At 50.4% G+C, this 18,875-nt stretch overlaps 1 protein-coding gene across 7 annotated transcripts in view; it reads right to left on the minus strand.

Annotated features, from left to right (window-relative positions):
- Positions 1 to 13,458: 13,458 nt before the first annotated feature.
- The window catches only part of LSAMP (limbic system associated membrane protein), a 981,452-nt gene continuing 976,035 nt past the window's right edge, over positions 13,459 to 18,875 (minus strand). For all 7 annotated transcript variants that reach the window (XM_068181115.1, XM_068181112.1, XM_068181113.1 and 4 more), the window contains one exon: positions 13,459 to 14,165. In XM_068181115.1, coding sequence (XP_068037216.1) covers positions 14,068 to 14,165 — 98 coding nt within the window. In that variant the 3' untranslated portion in view covers positions 13,459 to 14,067. The remainder of the gene's footprint in view (positions 14,166 to 18,875) is intronic.

Below are 18,875 nucleotides of genomic sequence, written 5' to 3' on the forward strand. Positions count from 1 at the left end.
CTTTAGTCTTTATTTGCAAACTATCTGGAGGCTGGTTTTGATTTAGGTAATTTACTCATTAAAAGGAAGTTACTAGAGCAGTCTGGTACCTGCTTATCACTGGGTGAGACGCAGCCACTGCCCACGCCTCTGATGTGTTTGCCCATGGCCATCTGCTGGCATTGGAGGGATGTAGATGTGCAACCAGCATCACAGGGACCAGTGAGCCCAGCAACAGGTCCCACTGCAAACACAGGGTGTGCACAGAGCAGTGACAGCCCAGACAGCCTTTCTCAAGGGCTACTGTACAAAGGGCAACTCAGCTAAATGGGCTGTCCTGCAAATTAAGTTTCTGAGGTAAGATTTTCATTTTAGTACAGAGGGACTTCAAGTTTCCAGAGTAGATGTCACACCTGTCTTTTGCCTCTGTAGCATGTGTCAAACACAGAGGCCCATCATTATGTGACACAGGTGAATCTCTTCTGTTTGACAGGTTCTATGTCTGATAACTCTGCCATGGGAGAGGAGCTCACTGGCCAGCCCAGCAGATTCACATTTTCACCACGTGAGTACCTGGTCCTTAAATAAGGTGTCTGTGCTGAGAATCAAAATTGCACAGTAATGACAGAGACCTTTTCACATGACAGAGATGATGGTGAGCACAAATAGTGTCCCTGTGCTCTTCCCCTTAGGGTGATCCATAGACATTGGTAACATGCATATAATGCAAAAAAAAAAATGGTGCCTGATTCACTATTGAGTAACCTCCCACTCCAAGCTGGTGCCAAACTTTCAAAATAAGGCTTAATCCAGGGCAATGAGTCAGGTCTGGCACAGTTAGCTCAGGAGGTTTTAAGAAGGACTTTAGGCAGGTACGAGTGTACCTCTGGTATGAATCCCTACTGTTTGTAAGCACTGGACAGAAACTGCTGCCACAGTGAGAGTCCCAGGCTGTAGGCTTTCCCACTCCCTAAGTTACTGCGTTGCTTTGACTGAACACAAGACCGTGGCCTGGCTGTCAAGCCTTGTTCCTTGTTCAGAGGTGACCCTGCAGTTGGTACCAGATGCAGAAGGAGGCAGGGAACAGTGCACGGGTTCCCTTCTCATGACACGCACCTCCTCCCATCCTTGACAAGCTTTTGTCTTTTAGGGAAAGAGGTACAAGACTACCAAACAACCACGTCACAGACACAACACACAAGAATGCAATGGCATTGCCAGTGGTTTAGAGATGAGCAGAGTGCAGCAATTCATTTATTTAAATTGCTCAACTGACTGAGGAAGGGGCCTGTTCCCTCTGGTATACAAGCAAAAACCACCTCACACAGCCATTCTCCTTGTGCACAACAGATTTTGGCTACTGGGGTAGTGATGAGTTCCTGCTCCTGTTCACCTTTGATGAAGTAAAAAACTGCTGCAGACACAAATTTTAAAAGGTGGGGGGAGGATAGCATCAAAGCAAATTCACACTCCTGCTCTGAATGACTGTTTTTGCAGCTCTAGTATTTACCTAACAGCAAGGGGGGATCACTAAAAGGGCATGAAGGGACAGCTCCCAGAGTACAGGCAGTGAGCAAGGGAGTGAGTGAAAACACTGGACTCCTTGGGAGATAAAGTTGCATTGCTATGGAATCAATCTTCTGGGCTTCTCTTTGCAATTTTGTCTCATTCAGTGCTTCTTGAAATGAGTTTCTATTTGTCTGTCTGGTGCTAATTTGCCCTCATTTGTCACATCAAAGCCATCATTAGAGGCACAAAGTGCCTCCAGTGCCTTTTTCCCCCAGTTTCTTCAGTCATTCTCCTTAATAGCTCTTGGTTTGTTAACTCAGCTATCACTCAATGGAAATCAGATGCTGATAGCCTGGTCTAGCTGCCTCTGGATGCTCCATCCCTCCTGTTCCCAAGGACACATTGCTGCCTGGGGTAGCTGCCTGGGGCTGGGGCCAGGGAGGTGCTTTAGAGCACTTTCGAACTTTTATCTCTAAGTGTTACAGCCCCTTGCCAGAGATGTTTGGTATCTTTCTGTATTTCCATTTCAATTAGCTAATGGGGGTAACAAGTAGAAGAGGAAGGGTTTGGACAGCATTGAAAATGTCCTCTGAGCTTCTTGAGGTCTTTACCCTCAAGTTGATTGAGCTTTGCTTGGAGTCAGGAGCTGGCTCCCAGCTGTTGGCTTACAAAGATTGCTCACCTCAGCCCGCAGGAAGTGGATCTGTCTCTGCAGCCAGCAGCACAAATCCTCGCATCTTTTCCACAGCCCTCTGGCTGCAGCACCATCCTGCAGCGTGGGAGGCTTGCCCTGATGCCTGTCAGCAGCTCTGCTGTGCCCACAGCTGCCCCAGAAAAGCCTTGCAGAAGAGCCCCACACCGCCAGCAGCAAGAGCAGATTGCTCCAGAGCGCGGCCCTGTGCTCATTCCCACTGCGTGCTGCGGGTGGGAAGGGCAGCAGCGCTCCTGCTCTGCCCACAGCGAGAGGCCACACGCCCGCAGAGGGACCAGCGTGCAGCAGGGGCTGTCACCAGCAGCTGCCTCCAGCAATGAGCCTCTGCACCTCTTCACTGCTGTGCCACGGGGAAGAGCTTTGATCAGAGGCAGGAGGCTGTGCGGAAGGTGTGCGAGGCTCTGTGGTGGGAGGAATTTCAGGCTGAGTTAAGTACCGCCCATGGACAGATGTGGAGAGCCCATCCTTCCCTTACTAGACAGACAACCAACACACAAGCATGGGTGCTGGGACGGGGTTTGTCTTGGCTCTGTTATGCAAACCAGTAAAGTCAGCAGCCAGTGAGATGATCTGGGAGAGGTTTTACATGGCTGGAAGTTCTCAGGCTGCTTTCCAATGGGTATGGTCCCACAAGCAGGCAAGGCAGCCTTTATTTGAGCAGGCTTCCCAAGCCACATTTCAAAGAGGATGCACAGTCTTAGCTCAAGCTTGCCAGCAGCTCGTGGGTGCTCTGGATGACTGTTCAATGCCTGTTTCCCACAACTTGTGCCATCTGAACCACATCCAGAGATCAGTATATTCCCTACAGGAATACAGGGCTAGGACTGGAAGCCAGGTGCACTGCGAGGGACTGAAGATTTGCTGGATTCCTACACTTGTGTCAAGTGCCTTGTGCATCCCCACTGACCCTCTGTCAGTGTGGCATCCTCAAGAGGTTCAGATCCAGGAGTGATTTCCTCGTCCGGGAGGACTGGGTTGCAAAATGAGTTGCAAGCTAAGGAAACAGCTTGGGAGGCTGGTCTCCAAGAGATGGAAAACCCAGATTCATGTGTTGAGCTGGCAGAAGAAGGTGGGATCATCCACTTCCACCAGTGACTTCCACAAATTCTCCCACTGCTAGTACTGCATCCTGTCAGCTCAGATATCAGGGGACTGCAACCCTAGAATCCTGGGCACAGACCTGGATAAAAACATCAGCACCCAAAATGGCACAGCAGTAGATCAATGCTGAGGTGTGATTTCCAAACCAAGCCTTGCTGCCCGCCAGCCCTGTAAAAAATATCGGAACAGCTTTCTACTGGCAGAGTAATATTATTCCTGGTCAGCATTTTGTAATCATCTGTAATATTTTAAAAGACATAAAATCAGATTTATCATCAAGGTTATTGGAATGTGTGACAACTCTATTAAGCATTTCAATTAGCCTTCTTCTTTGTGATAATGGTTCAAACATTCTTTTCTCTAGTTTCCTGGTCAATGCACCATTTTTAAGCTGAACTCAAAAGGTGACACTTTTGAAGAGGAAGCAGTAAATGTTCTACAAACCATATACTCTGAAAGTATTAAACATCAGAAAGCATTGTGTAAAGTTCATAGTCTCCACAAGCTTTTACAGATACCACACCTGCCATGTGTGGACAGAATTCATAACACAGACAACAGACCGATAAAAAGGTGTTAGGTACAGATATTTCTCTGGAAATCAATGCAATTTCCAGCTCTCAGATGAAAGCTCAGCTTGTTCTCAGTCTGTTTGTAGATGACACTGAGTGTGGCAGCATTGGTCTGCTGGAGAGGAGGAAGCTCTGCAGAGGGATTCTGGTCAGGCTGGATTGATGGGCTGAGACCAACAGCATGAGATTCAGTGAGGCAAAGTTCTGAGTCCTGCTCTTGAGTCACAACAACCCCATGCAGTGAAACTGGCCTGGGGGAAGCGTGGCTGGAAAACTGTCCAGCAGAGAAGGACCTGGAGGTGTTGGTTGACAGTGACTGAACATGAGCCAGCTTGTTCCCCTAGAAGGCCAGTGGCATCCTGGCCTGTGTCAGCAATAGTGTGGCCAGCAGGACCAGGTCAGTGATTGTCCCTGTGTACTGTGCACTGGTGAGGCTGCACCTTAAGTACTGGTGTTTTATCCATAGCTGTCTATCTCTCTAAATCCGCCTCTTTGCCCATCCTGACAATGCCTGCTTTGGATAGCAAATGCCAGTCTTGGCTGAATTGCAAGATATTTTTATGGACATACATTTTCCCATAGCCTTTGAGTACCATAACCCTTAACTAATTTCCAAGTGCAATTTAGCAGTGCTTGAACATAGTTCAAGTTCCTCAGTGAGGAAAGATGAAGAGTACCATCCCCAGAACATCTCATCACTTTTCTTACTCTTCTGGAAATTTTGAGTTATAGTAAGTGCTAAGAATTCAGATCCTCATTTACTGGTAGGTTTGCATGACTGCTAATAATTTCCTGTGTACATTTTGCAGGGAGAACGGGGTACATCTAATAATTGCTCTTACAGATACAAAAAGCTCTTCATGGTGGTAAAAGCAGGAATTAATGTTAATGAGTCTGCTGTTAGCAAGAAGTACTATTGGTGTTATGCTCACGCCTCACCAAATGCAAAGCTTGTTTGTTAAGCAGATGCCAGTGTTAACAGCCAAATTCTCTTCCCATGGATAACTTAGTGTTAGTTAAATGTACCATTAAAAACAACCATTTAAAATGTTAATGAAAAGAGAAGGTGTTCTTGCCAGGGTTTATCTTGTCTTCTTTTTAGCCTCAGCTTTAAGGCAAAGAAAGATTTTCCAGGTGAGTTCAAGGCACACACATGGACGTGAAAACCTGGTAGTGCTGTTGTCATTCGTGTACAGCCCCACAAACCTGGCCTATTTCCACCTCAGTGACCAGCCAGTAAAGCTCAGTACTGACCTTAATATCCACAGAGCACAGTGGTGCCCCCCGCCCTGGCACTCTCCCCACCAGCTCTGCTGTGATTCTCCACACTGCACTTCCTGGCTCTGGATGGGAATGGAAGTGCCGTGGAAGGGAATGATGGTGATGGAGGAGGGTTCCTAACACATCTCTGCTCTTCAGTCTCAAATAGCAAAGGTGTGGTAGGTGCTACTCACGTTCATGTTTGCCATCCTGCTTGCACCTTGTGCTCAGGGATGTACCTCTGCTTAGCCCACTGTTTGTGCTGAGCTTCTGACAGCTCTGGTTTTATTTAATTTCACACAATTTAAGAAAAGTCTGTACTCTACTGGAAACCAGGCTTACACTGTTCTATGTGTTATGTTTCAGAAACAAAATTAGCAATAACTTTTCACAGAAAATACCCCTGTTTTGTATGGAGGTCTCAAGTCTCTGCCCCAGTGGATTGTAAATAGGCAACAGGAGAGACAGTGGAAGGTGACACAGAAGCAGTGAAGGCAAAACATAGACCACCTCCCTTTCAGAGCTGCAGCCAGGCTCTCCTGCAGCCCAGGCTGAGCCTGGCCATATGCAGCCTCGTGCTGCTGCCCTGGTGTTGGGTGCAGGCACATGCTGCTCTGTGCAGTAGCACAGTTAGCTGTGTCCTTGGGGGCCACCAGGAAATAGAGGTTCTCCCACTGGGAAAAGGACAGTGATGCCAGGCTGTGACAGTCAGGTGGCATTTGCATGACGCAAGCCCATTAAAGTAATTTGGCTGTAGATGTCCTGGGTTGCCCAACCCTCACATTTAAATTGCCCAGGTGCTGCTTTCTTCTTTGACCACGGTTTTCCTGCTCCTTGTTTTTTTCACCCCTTTGGCTGTGTTTGCTTGTAAACTTGCCCAGTCTACTCTGCTGCCCTCTTCCTCCCTTCTAACCTATTCCTTTCATGCCTGTTTGTGACCATGGCACAAGACTCCTGCCCCTTTTCCCAGTGTCCTGGCTGGCCTCATTCCAAGCCCCATGCCTTCTCTATTCCCCTGCTTTCCCACTCCCTCCATGTCATAAAACAACTTCAGTGCTGCCTCCTGATGTTTCCTAGCCAGCATTTCCCGCCTCCTTCCCCATCACCCCCCTTCTCTGTCTCCACCATCTCCACCATCATGCTCTGTCTTTTGGTCTTCCTGTCCTGTGTTCACCTAAGCAGCTCAGCCTCAGCCCATTCCTTCCATCAGCTTCCTTGTTCTTCCCCTCCTAGGACTGCAGCCTCAATCCCAACCTCTATCTGTGCACACACATACAATCATGCAATTTAACTAATTAAAAAAACCCAAACCAAACAAGAAGCTGAAGGCAAGTGCTGACTTCAGAGGTGTGCACTGCAGTTTTGTCTATGGCATCTCCTCCTGTCAGCCCCATCACACATCTATTTCCAGCCTGCCTGCTCTCTTCATCCTCAGACACTGCGCTGAAGGGGTCAGACTGCTTGGGGTCATACAGCACTCTCAGTCCCAAGCCACTGGCCCCTGCCCCACTTGCAGCCCTGGACCACCTTGCCCCTCCAAGGAAAGTGAAGGGTTTCTTGGCTCACATTCCCCCTGTGGGCTGGAAAGTCATCACTAGACATCATCAGAGAGGAGACAAGCCAGAGTATGCAAGGAAGGGAGGGGAAATGAAGAAACATTACCTCCTTTTCACGTTTATTTAATTTTTGTATTTTTTTGTATTTTTTTTTAAGATCACAGAAGAGCAGAGCATTCATACATGTAAAGAAACAGAAACGAGATAACAGAAGTTAAATACATTGAGAAAAGAAAAAAATAAAAAGCTTCTTGTTTTTTTTTATTCCATCACTGGGTTTTGATCATTTGTTCATTGGGTTGTTTAGTTTTTTTGATTGGCTCTTTTACACACACACTTGCGCTTTTAAAATTTTCTTTCACAGAACTACTTTCAAAACCAAAACAATGGCAAAAAATAAAATGGCCATTTTCTCGTTTCGTTAAAGAGAAGTTCAGCTCATGTCTACAGTGCTGGGGAAAAATATATATAAAGATATAGATATATATATATATTTATATGTATATAACACTGTTAATGAGGAGAGTTCTAACCACCCCACCGCGTAGCAAGAAGAAGGGACTGGCCTTCATTCTCAAGATCTAGAGGATGAATCTTGGCTTCAGCTGGGAAGGCTGAATGATTTTGGGAGGTGGCACCATGGAGGCAAGTTCCTGCACTGTGCCCCCTCCTCCCTGTCCTGGCACACACATGTGCTCCCGCAGGCACAGGCACAGGCATGCACACGCCTTCTCCCGGCTCCTCAGGCGGTCACAACGTAGCTGTGTGTCACAGACAGAGCCACTGCCAGCAGCAGGTGGCTGAGCGCCTGCCTGGCTTTGTGTGGTGGAGGGTGTGCGGAAGGAGAGTGTCCCAGGAGCACTCCTGTAGCATGTGCGTCATGGAGCTGGCGGGCGTGTGCATATGCACCTGTGTTTGGCCGGATGGGGAGCACATGTCACAATTCTGGAGAAGGACAGCCCCGCCTGGGACCTGCTCTCCTCACTGGCTGACTCTTAGGTAGGCCCTTCTCTTCATCTCCACCCGTGACCCCTCTGTTACGAACAGAAACATCCACACGCCTTTCCTCAGGACACGGCTGGAGCCACCGTGGTGTCACACTGCTTTACTCACTGAGGCCCATTTTGCTGCATGGTGAGCATGCCCTGGGAGGCCAGGAGGGAGCTCCTGATGCACCATGAGGACATGCAGGGAAAGAAGGGCTCACCTGGGATGCAATCTCTGCCCCTTCCCCAGCTGTGCTGCCCAAGGAGCCCTGCTGTTCATGCTGCCCCCACCACCTGTGCTGCAGTCATGTCCCCCTGTCACTGCCACCTCCTTCTCCACTGCTTGGGCACTTCTACAAGGCTTGCAGGGCAGTCTGAGTTGCTGTGGCACCAGCTAATCCAAGCCTGCAGCACGTGAAGGACCCTTTGCTTCCCACCTGCCTGGGCTGATGTGGAGAGCGGCTCCTCTCACACAAGGCCTGCCTTGGCAGGTCTCCTCGCCTCACTCCATCACCTTGACCCACAGAGGTACAGAGGGCCATACCAAGGTACTCTCACCAAGATGAGTTCTGCTCCCCATTACAGCGAATGAACCAACAAGCAAGCACCATATGTTGACCTAATGGAAACCAACCATTAGGCAAAATTTTGGAGGCTGTGGGAGCTGCCCAATCACTGTTCTAGCAAGTTACAAGAAGGAAAAGTGAAAGAGATTTTAGTGGTATGACACAGCTCTTAGTCAGCAGAGTCATGCAATTAAAAAAAATCATCTTCTGGGCATCCCACTGGAAATGAAGCCACTCTAAGATTAGCGTTGAGAGGCCATGGTCTCCTTGCTGGTGAACCTGAGAGTTCTGCGCATGGATGATGGACAGCACTCACCCCTACCCTTTTCCACCGGCATCATATTTCGGAAATTACCATCCAGCTTCTCCATCACTTCCCTGCCTCAAGTTTTGCTCTTCCCATAGGACAGTTCGCTCCCAGCATCCCTAACTCAAGAAGTTTTGTGTCCTTGAGACAGAGAAGCAGTAAGATTGTGCACCATCAGGGGAGGGAGAGAGAGAGAGAGAGAGAGAGAGAAAAAGAGAACTGCTCCGTCCCCCTGGTACCTCCTCTGTCATACTGTCTTGGTCAGCCATCCCCCATGTCAGTTGCTACATCACATCAAGCACCATGATGATTTGGGCTGCAGGCCAGTTTGCTTGGAGGAGAGTAAGCAGAGATGTGAGAGGTTGGAAGGAGAGGAGGTGTTTCCCTGTGCCCATAGATACCCTCACCAGGGAATGGCGAAGTGATGAAACACTGCACAAAAACTGAGCTGAAATACCATTTGCTGGTGGGTCTGTGAAGGATTCTAGCATAACTCCAACTTCCCAGATCATTTTGTTTCATCAGGACTTTCGGCTGCTCCCCCAAATTCCCTCCAGATGTGTAGCTTCCACTCAGCCTGGAGACCACATGGCTTTTGATGGTGGCTTTATCCATGCTGTGTGCCTGGACTTTCAGAACAGGGTTGCTCAGACAGGTGGCCTGGGGGCATGTTCTGGATGCACCTGGAGCTAATAAGAGCTGTTGGGGCTTGGATGTTCTTTGACCAAAGTGGGGCAAGCAGCAGTGCACGAGCAATCTGCCCAAGTGGTGAACAGTCAGTGGTGTGAGAAAGATGTGCAGACAAAGACTAACTCTTGACACAATGCATGTCACCAATGAGATCTCCATGAATGGCAAGTTCACATGCACTCGGGGCTAGCATGGGGCGACACAACTTCACTGGTGAAGAAAGCGGGTACAGGGGAGGAGGAGAGGGTGCATCACTGAGCAACGAGCTCGCGAGTGTGGGGCCGCAAACAAACCGAAATGAACATAACTGCCAAGATACAGGTGTCGGTCGGCTGGAGCAGCCCACGTCGCCCTTCCCAGCCGTTCAGAGACAGGCGTTTGCTTCGTTTTCCATCTCACCAGGCACACGCTCCAAGCAACATGCTACAATTGTGCATTGAGTTCATGTGGCTCGGGGTGGCTGCATTTCCGCTGCCCAGTTCCTTTCAGAAAGACTTGCCTTCACCCCTCCTCTCGGTCATCTGAAAAGGGTTAGAAATCTGCTAGCAATTATGGGGCCATATATGAAATCTAAGTTTTTGTTCCTCTGCTTTGACATTACCAGACATCTCATGTAACTCTTGTAATATTTACAAACCAGTAGAAGAAATACAATTTTTTTGTCCATTTTGTTCATATCTTTTTATAACACTAAATGTTAAATCTCCATCAATCAAACACAATTACACTGACAAGCTCAAGGAACTGGTGTCCCATTCCAAACACCCACCTTCCCTGGTCCTCAACCAGCTGAGAGGCAGCAGGAAGCAAGAACACAGCTCTTTGGGAGGTGATGAGAAAGACAGCAATGCAAATGGGGAGGAGAGATGATGAGGAGAAAGAGTTTCAGAGAGAAGGGTCTGAGACATGAGAAAAGCCATTGCAACATCTCCATCAGAGGATGGAGGGGAGAAAGAATGGGAAAAAGCATTAGACCTTAACTGTATTTCCTTTATTCATCTGGGATCACCTCTGAACAGGTGCTTTGAGCAGTCCCTCAAAGTTCAGGAGAGCTTGAGTTCAGGAGAAACAGGGGGATTTTTACAGCACCTTGTGAGGCGCACTGCAGCTCACAGGATTAGAATCTTGAAGAAAATCAAGCTCCAACCTACCCACAATTTCCCTAGGAGCAGACATTGCCAGGAGTGGGGTTCCCAGCACTTCTGTATACATACAGGCATACTTGGTGTTGGTGAATTTTGTCAGAGAAGTCTGCAATTACCTGGCTTTCACCCTGTTTCACAGCCATGCAACAGAAACAAAGATCTGCCCAGGGCCTGCAGGAAAGACTCAGCACTAGGGCTGGGGCCATTTCCCCCACTAATGGGCAGATGGCTTAAAAAAATGGGTGTCCTGCTTTTAATATCTCCCTTTTAACCATATGCCTTGACATCTAAAAATCATCCTCTCAAAATTCCTTTGAAGCAAAACAGATGTGAGATAATGATGTGCCAGGACTTGATGACCACCACCACACCGTAGGGGTCGGATGTGTGTGTCCCCAGTGCCTAGGAGTGACCCCATGGTGACAAAAACACGTGCAGAGAACACATGGGACAGGTGCTACCATAGCAACCGGGTTGACATCAGAGAACCTAAAGTGGGCTTGACTCAGCCCTTAGGAGCAGCCTGTCACAGCAAGACACTGCAGGCTGCCCATGTTTTTCAACAAATAAATCCTGTGGCAATAGACCCAGGCATAGGTACAGCCCCGAGAAAGAGCACTGTGGTGTTTTCCCTCGTGCCAGTGTGCAGGAAAGGGTGCAGCTCCCAGACCTGGCTTCTGGGACCAGGATCAGCTCAGGGCTGTAGCAGGGGAAAGAAGAGGCCTGCTGCAGCAGAAAATCTGGACTTGTTACTAAGACTCTGAACTCGATGGCGCTCCTGAAGGTTAGGCACGAGGACTGGGATGGCTGAATGCTCTGAAGGATGCAGGGCATTTTTTTTGTGGGCTGACACACACCAGTCTCCAAAGGAAACGCCCAAGTCCCATCAATGACTGCCCTGTTTTGGAGGAAGGCAGCCATCCCTGGATGCCTTGGGTGGATTTCAAGCACCAGTTGCCCACTTGCAACTTGCAGGTATGGCTTTGGGGTCTGGAGGAGCGTAAACTACCAGCATCCAATCCCACAGCAGCTCTTGCAATGCCCAAACTTCAGCCTCTCATGTGTCTCTTTAATAAATTTCCTTGCACTTCTGGCTGCCTGGGAGGAGCCCTTGACTGCCTGTTTAATTGCCTGCCTGCTGCTTCTTGGAACAGCTGAGCTCAGCAGCGCCAGCAGTGCCACAGTGCAAGGCAGAAGTCTCACCGGGCTGTGCCCCACCCACGCAAAGGTGGAGACGGGCTCGCAGGCAGCAATTCCCACTTTCCTTCCTGGCAGGGGACCACCTGGCGGGTATTCCCTCCCGCACACTGCAAGGCCAAGCTGTTTCCCCCTTGCCTGCATGTGAGCACGGCTGCCAAGCGTGCTGCCACTGCCCCAGTGCCCAGGGCAAAGACAGAGGAGCAAACTGGCTGCTGCTTGAAAGCTGAGTGGCTGAGCACCTGTATAACACTCTGCTCTCGTGGGATGGTCACTCGACTTCACTGGGCTAAATCAAGCTCTCCCCTGCACATCTCTCTCTCCAACAAAGGCCCACCTGATAAATCCTGTGTTTTATCATCTTTGCTGCTGGTGGATACTATGGCTCGTGGCAGGCCAGGGGACACAGGAGTTTTCTCTCCACTGCCCCGACCCACACACAGGCACTGCAGCCCCTGCTCACTCTGGCTCTTGCAGCAGACCTTGTGCTGGTGTGGCAAATTCCAGCCACTGCCCAGCATTTTCTCAGTCCTGTTTCTCACAGCTTTTTCTCTCCTCCTCACTTGAGAATCACTAAAGCCTCTCTTGTTGGCACCTCTGTATGTGATTCTGCCACATGGGAAGTGTGGGGCACTCTCCAGCAAGACCAGCACCCTTGAAATAAGAGAAGAGCAGGGGAAATGGTGCTGCCCACTTCTTTGCTGCATCATTTTAAGCTCCTTCTTTGTAAGCCCAGGATTTTGGACCTGACATTTGTTTTATTTCTTACATTCGCAGGTCCTGGACATTTTCTGACCCAATTTCTTTCAAATGTGGAATTTGCAGTGACTTTTGTAATAGCAGTGTTATGCAGCACACACACATGCACACACACACACTCACACAGCCTACATTTCCTTTTATACCAGGGAGGACAGAAAGAACAGAAACAACAAAGCAACAAAAAAGGATATTGGCTCTATTTTTGCATGTCTACCAAAATGGTTAGGAATGACCAGATTGTGGTTTTCATGTTGAGGTATCGTTCCTATGCACACTACACCTAAAAGGAATGGCTGCTTGGTGACATCCAAGGTGTCATCACTTACATCCCACCGGCCCAGCCTCCCATCCCCAGGAGGAATGGTGACTGCACTCTTCAGTCCATAGTGTTGTAGGCCAGTCCTGGTTTCTTCTGCTTGCTTGGACAATTGCACGAGTGCACACCCCCATGCGTGTGTGCAAGCACTCATGCATAGCAAGAGCTGCTATGCTGGTACTTGGAGGCTGAGAGCCAAACAGGTTGGAAGTAGGAGAGGAGAAAAAGCCTAGACAACAGTGCAGACTGACTCCTGCAAGCAAGGTGGCCAGAAGACAAAAAGCCAGTGAGGACACAGGAGAGGGGACAAAATGTGAACCTGTTTTGCAGCTGCCCCTCTCTCCTCACCCCTCTTCTCTGCCTAAGTGATCTCTCTGCATCTTGTCTCACACTTACAAGGCAGGACATTATCTACAACAGGATGAGCATATGTACACATGGACTGTTCATTTTGCATGCTTAGAGAGAGCAAGAGAAAGAGAGAAAGAGTGAAGACGGAGCAAGAGCCACACATGCATGCACGCACGCACACAGGCATACACAGGAGAAAGAGAAAGACACCTGGTTGAATTGAGGGGGGGAAGGAAGAGGATTTTAAAAGAAAAAAAAGAAAAGTAGAGTTGACACAGCTTTAGATTAGGCCTGTGGGGGTGATGTTGCATGAAGGAGGGGACAGGAAATAAGGTATTTAGCAAGGGCTGGGTGCACATGAGCGCAGGGTGAAGTGAAGAGAGGAAGGGGTTCTTCACAGGACACCAGTGTGCAGAGAGCTTCAGGTGACTTGCTCTGGTTTGTGGCTGTTATTTTTTTTTTTTTATCTTTTTTTTTTTTTTTTAATTTGTTTTTAAAAGTATGAACTAGTGGAGCATTAGCTCACAAAAAATGACCCAGGGCATCCAAAAAGTTAAATGGCTATAGACACCGAAGCAAAGACCTCTTTCTGCAAAAGAAAGAAAGAGGAGGAAGGAAGGAAAGTGAGGGAGTATGGAAAAGAGGAAGGAGGAGAGAAAAGAAAAGGGATCTTCTTTTTGATTGGCTTTGCAGGTTTTGTTGGATTGTTTACATTGCAGCATCCTCTGGCGACACGATTCTTGCTGGTGCCCCATTCTCTCCCTCGCTTCGTGTTGCCTCCTAGGCAGTCGATGACTTGACAGCCGGCTTTTCAGGTTTTGGATTAAATGTTGCTGAGTCTTCTTTGCTGTAATTTTTCCTCTCCCCCCTCTTCGCTCCTGAACACACAAAAGTTGTGAAAGAAACAGTCGTCTCTCTCTCTCCCCCCCTCTTTTTTCTCTCTCCCCTCTCTTCGCTCTGTCTCCTGTATAACGCGTTTTGTTTTGTGTGTTGTTGTTGTTGTTGTCGTGTTGTTTTTTTAATTATTATTAATATTATTATTTAAATTCTGATTTGTATTAACATTTGCTGAGTAGGCAGAGCAGGGACGCTGCCAGAAGCCACAGTGGGACGGCCAAACTCATGGAGCCGTTGTCTACTCTCCCTGTGCCGGGTCCTGCAGGGTGCGAGAAGGGAGAGAAAAGAAGACAAGATTACATGAGGCTGGGTGAGATGGGGGCGACACAGGAACACAGCGCTTCAGTCCCAGGCTGCTCCTGCAGTGGTGGGTTTGGGCTGCAGGGCACAGCTGTCTTCCCACCTTGGTGAGCCTCCCTCCAGCCCAGCTACAGGCTGCTGCCTGCCAGCTCATCAGCATCCTCCTTCCCTCAGCCCAACACTCCAGTGGCATGTGGCTCTCCCTAAACAACACCCACACTAGAGGAAAAGGGCCTGGAGCAAGTGGGAAGGCTCAACCCTGGCTGCTGACCACATCCCAGCCCTTGCTGTGCCTTCAGCTGGGAGCTACTGGCCTTCCAGTGCAGGGATATGGTTCACACCTTGCAGATGGTCACCACCCCCACATCTGCCTGCTCCGCTGCCTTCCCAGTGGTGGCCCTGAGATGCCAGGACTCATTGTAATTCTGCGCAGTGGCCAGTACCTGTCTGCAGGCAGACTCCAGCTCCACAGGAGCTGATTCATAGCCGTGGTCTGATCAACAAAACACGGGCCCAACCAACAAACAGCTCCCCTCCCTCCCAGGGCTGCACTCTAATGATTTGTTTCTGAATCGGGTGGAGGAAGGCTTCGCTGTGGCACTTACGGCCCCGTGGCACGACACCTCTGGGGTGAGGGTGCAGGGTATGCCAGGGAGGTTGATTTTTCATGAGGGTGGGAAATGAAGTTACACGTGTGTGCATGCGCCTCTGCAGGCTCCGTCAGAGGGGGCAGGGAGGAGCGCGCTGCTGCAGCAACAAATAATGCAGCCTCGCTCTGGGAATATTAAGCGCTAACACTCCTGACATCTTCTCATTCATCCTCTCATTTATGGGTTCCCTTTTCTGGATGGCTTTAATGGCAGTGATGCTTTTTTAAATTCACCCTGCAATCCCAAGCCTCGGCAGCCTTTTCTTTATAACTGGTCAGGGAGGTGCATGTGGCTGTGGGTCTGTAAATGCAGGCTCACCATGCATATGTGCACACGAAGTGCTCATGTACGTATGCATGTACGCACATGTACGTGTGCATTTGTATGTATATGTGCCTCTAAGATGCTGGAGTGTGGAGACGGAGGTGAGGTTTTATGTTGGAACTGATCCTGCTGTGGAAGAAAGAAATCATGCTTACTACCAAGAAAAGCTGTTTCTTATGGCAGAGGGGAGCAAAAAAAAATTTAAAAAAGGCCCTGTTCAGGAGAGCTCCATGAGACTGAAGTACAGGAGTACAGGAAGTACTGAAGTACAGGAGGTTGTGAAGTGCTCCCTCACAACCTGCAGAGGTGAAGAGCCCTGCTTCCTGGGTGGAGCACAGGTGCCACAGGCTTGCTCAGCAGCACAGTCACTATTAAACTCAAGCTGGTGACTAAAAGGCAGCAAATCCAAGAGGGATGTCTCCACTTTCATTTGTCTGATTTCTTCCTAAGGTAGCTGACTAGAGTAGCTGTTTGTGTCCCGGTTCTTTTCTTTCATTATTAAGTAAGTACGTGCTGATTTGTGTGGAAAATTTATGTTCCATCTATGGCTTCTTTTTTCAGTTAGTCCACTTACATCTTTTATGTCTTGTCACACAAATCCTACAACACTTGGTTTTTTCACTTGTTTTATTTCCTCCCCTAAACTCAGGAACAAGTTTCAGTTCAGCTACTACCCCTACCTCACCTGTGTTTCAGAAAAAGTATCTCTCAGTCAAAAAATGGTGTGCTGGCTGTTTGTGACCTTTTGCATCCCTTTTTGGCACAAAGCATGACTCTTCTGGCCCAACAAATAAACAAGAGCACACTAGGCAGGGTGTGTTTGTTGCCCACAAAAAAAAAAAAAAAAAAAAAAAAAAAAAAAAAAAAAAAAAAAATCAGCCACCACATTTTTACTATCTGGCTTAAATACTATTTGTCTTAACACATACATGGACATGTACATATCATACTCATGACAACCATTCCTTCTCTTTGCCACTTTTCTAGGGTGTCCATGCAACCAGAGCAAGGGCATTTGCACCAATGGTGGCAAAGCACTGCACACCCAGCACAGCAGAGGCAAGGGGACATTTGGCCTTGTCTGGGTACTGTTGCCTTAATGCATCTAAATGCATGGATCAGAGTTTGTGAGCTTGGTGGGGACTGGGGGCAGGGCCACGGCATGGTGTGGTTTGGTGGTGATGTGGTGAAGAGATGAGCCTCTGCCATATCCATGTATAAGAGAGGACAAACACATGTGGTGTGATGGAGGACCTGGGAGAGGGTCACACCAGCTTCTGTTCTGCTTGAGCTTGTGTGTCTAAGTTTGAGGGATTTGAAAAGCCAAAACTCCCATCTTCAGAGATGTAAAATGATACATGTTCTTGTGGCTCCCTGTGTGTCCCAGTCAGATGGCTGCAGAAACCTCTCCATGTGCAGTCCTGCTCATCTTGTGTGCCACACCACAGGCTAACACCAGCAGCTGTTCTCACCAGCAGGCCATGCAGATGCTGGGCACTGTGTTATGCTGACTGGGAGCACTGGGATCCAGTGTGGCCTCTGCACATAACCCTAGGGGCCACATGGAATCTCTGGGTTTTACAGCACATAGAGTACACACCGTGGGTGCTACATTAATTGTCACAAGTACTGCAAAAATGTGGGGACTATCACAAAATAATGTTTTGGAGGACAACAATTGCTCAAGTGTAATAAGAAAGAGAGGGAAAGTGCTGGAAGAAAATAAAATGCTTATCTTTGAGCGAGATTTTCTGCAGGAAATAGCATCTATTTTCAATTCATTCTATCACTGTCACCCTTCCCTCCCAGGCACACCTCAGGCTGTGCCAGCCCATGTTTGCATGATGGCTTCTCCATGTGTGTGCACGAGCAGCTGCTGCTGTGGGCTGTGCACGCCCCTCCCGCACCCACAGGGCCACGGGTGAGCGCCCACGCTGGGGGGACAGTGCCAGCCCCCACAGCGGCCACGGTGTGCTGCACAACCCGCACACCTGATTCGCACCCCCCACCCGCACACTGCCCTCCCCTAGCGTGCCCATCCCCACCCTGCTGCACGGCGGGACGTGCACATGGGGACAGGCACGCGTGGCACGGCTCCCCCAGGTGCACACCGCAGCCCCAGCGCACAGAGCCCCCGCAATCCCCCATCCCGGCAGCCCCCAGCGTACAGAACCCTCGCAAACCCCCTGCTCTGTAGCGCCTCGCCATCCCCGCACATCCCCTCAGCGTCCCGGTTTCACAACCCCCTCGCCATCCCGGTCCCGCAGCCCCCATGTCGCAGCCCCTCGCCGTCCCGGTCCCATAGCCCCCATGTCGCAGCCCCTCGCCATCCCGGTCCCGTCGCCCCCATGTCGCAGCCCCTCGCCATCCCGGTCCCGTCGCCCCCATGTCGCAGCCCCTCGCCATCCCGGTCCCGTCGCCCCCATGTCGCAGCCCCTCGCCGTCCCGGTCCCATAGCCCCCATGTCGCAGCCCCTCGCCATCCCGGTCCCGTCGCCCCCATGTCGCAGCCCCTCGCCATCCCGGTCCCGTCGCCCCCATGTCGCAGCCCCTCGCCATCCCGGTCCCGCAGCCCCCATGTCGCAGCCCCTCGCCATCCCGGTCCCGTCGCCCCCATGTCGCAGCCCCTCGCCATCCCGGTCCCATAGCCCCCATGTCGCATCCCCTCGCCATCCCGGTCCCGTCGCCCCCATGTCGCAGCCCCTCGCCATCCCGGTCCCATAGCCCCCATGTCGCATCCCCTCGCCATCCCGGTCCCGTCGCCCCCATGTCGCAGCCCCTCGCCATCCCGGTCCCATAGCCCCCATGTCGCATCCCCTCGCCATCCCGGTCCCGTCGCCCCCATGTCGCATTCCCTCGCCATCGCGGTCCCGTCGCCCCCATGTCGCAGCCCCTCGCCATCCCGGTCCCGTCGCCCCCATGTCGCATCCCCTCGCCATCCCGGTCCCGCAGCAGCGAGGGCCAGCCCGCGGTCTCGGGCGCCCTCTGGCGGCCGCCGCGCGGAGCCGCCCCCGCCGGTGGAGACCCGCAGAAAGCCCCCCTGAAAGAGCCCCGGCTGCACAGCGCTGCTCCCTGTCCGCTGGCACCGGGAGCTTCGGGGCTGTCCCTGCGGTCTCCCGCTTCGCTGACCTTGAGCCTGTGCTCTGGGAATTTGCTAGAATATCCCGGGCTATTCATCCTCCCCACCCCGCCCCGGCAATTGGGCAGCACTGTCAAGTCCATGACCACGCAACAGCTTTGAAGGGGAGGAAATTGGGTTTCTAATGCTGATGAGCTAAATGAATATCTGGCAGCATTTCACAGCTAAACCCTAAGGGACCCCAGACCCTAAATGCTGACCGAGTCAGATCCCATTAAGCAAATCAAGAAGGAGCAGACTGAAAACTGTCAAGGGCAGAACAACTGCACTGCTATTCCTTGCTCCAAATGTGAGATATTTGGATACCTGGTGCAGAGGCAGCTGGAGCTCTGCCATGGTGCCTAACTGTGCTGCAACAGCCTCATGGGACACTGCATCTTGTGTTTCCAAGGCTTTCTTTGTGCCACACGTTCAGCCTGGGTGATCTGCATTGGTGCCGTGCCACAAAGTAGCTTTGGCCAAGATTTACAGAGCTGCAGTTCTTACATGGCTGAAAGGGACCATATGCAGCCCCCATCCAACCCCTCTCCCCAAGACACTGTAACCCTAGCTGAATC

The sequence above is a fragment of the Anomalospiza imberbis genome, chromosome 2, assembly GCF_031753505.1.
Source record: "Anomalospiza imberbis isolate Cuckoo-Finch-1a 21T00152 chromosome 2, ASM3175350v1, whole genome shotgun sequence".
NCBI lineage: Eukaryota > Metazoa > Chordata > Aves > Passeriformes > Viduidae > Anomalospiza > Anomalospiza imberbis.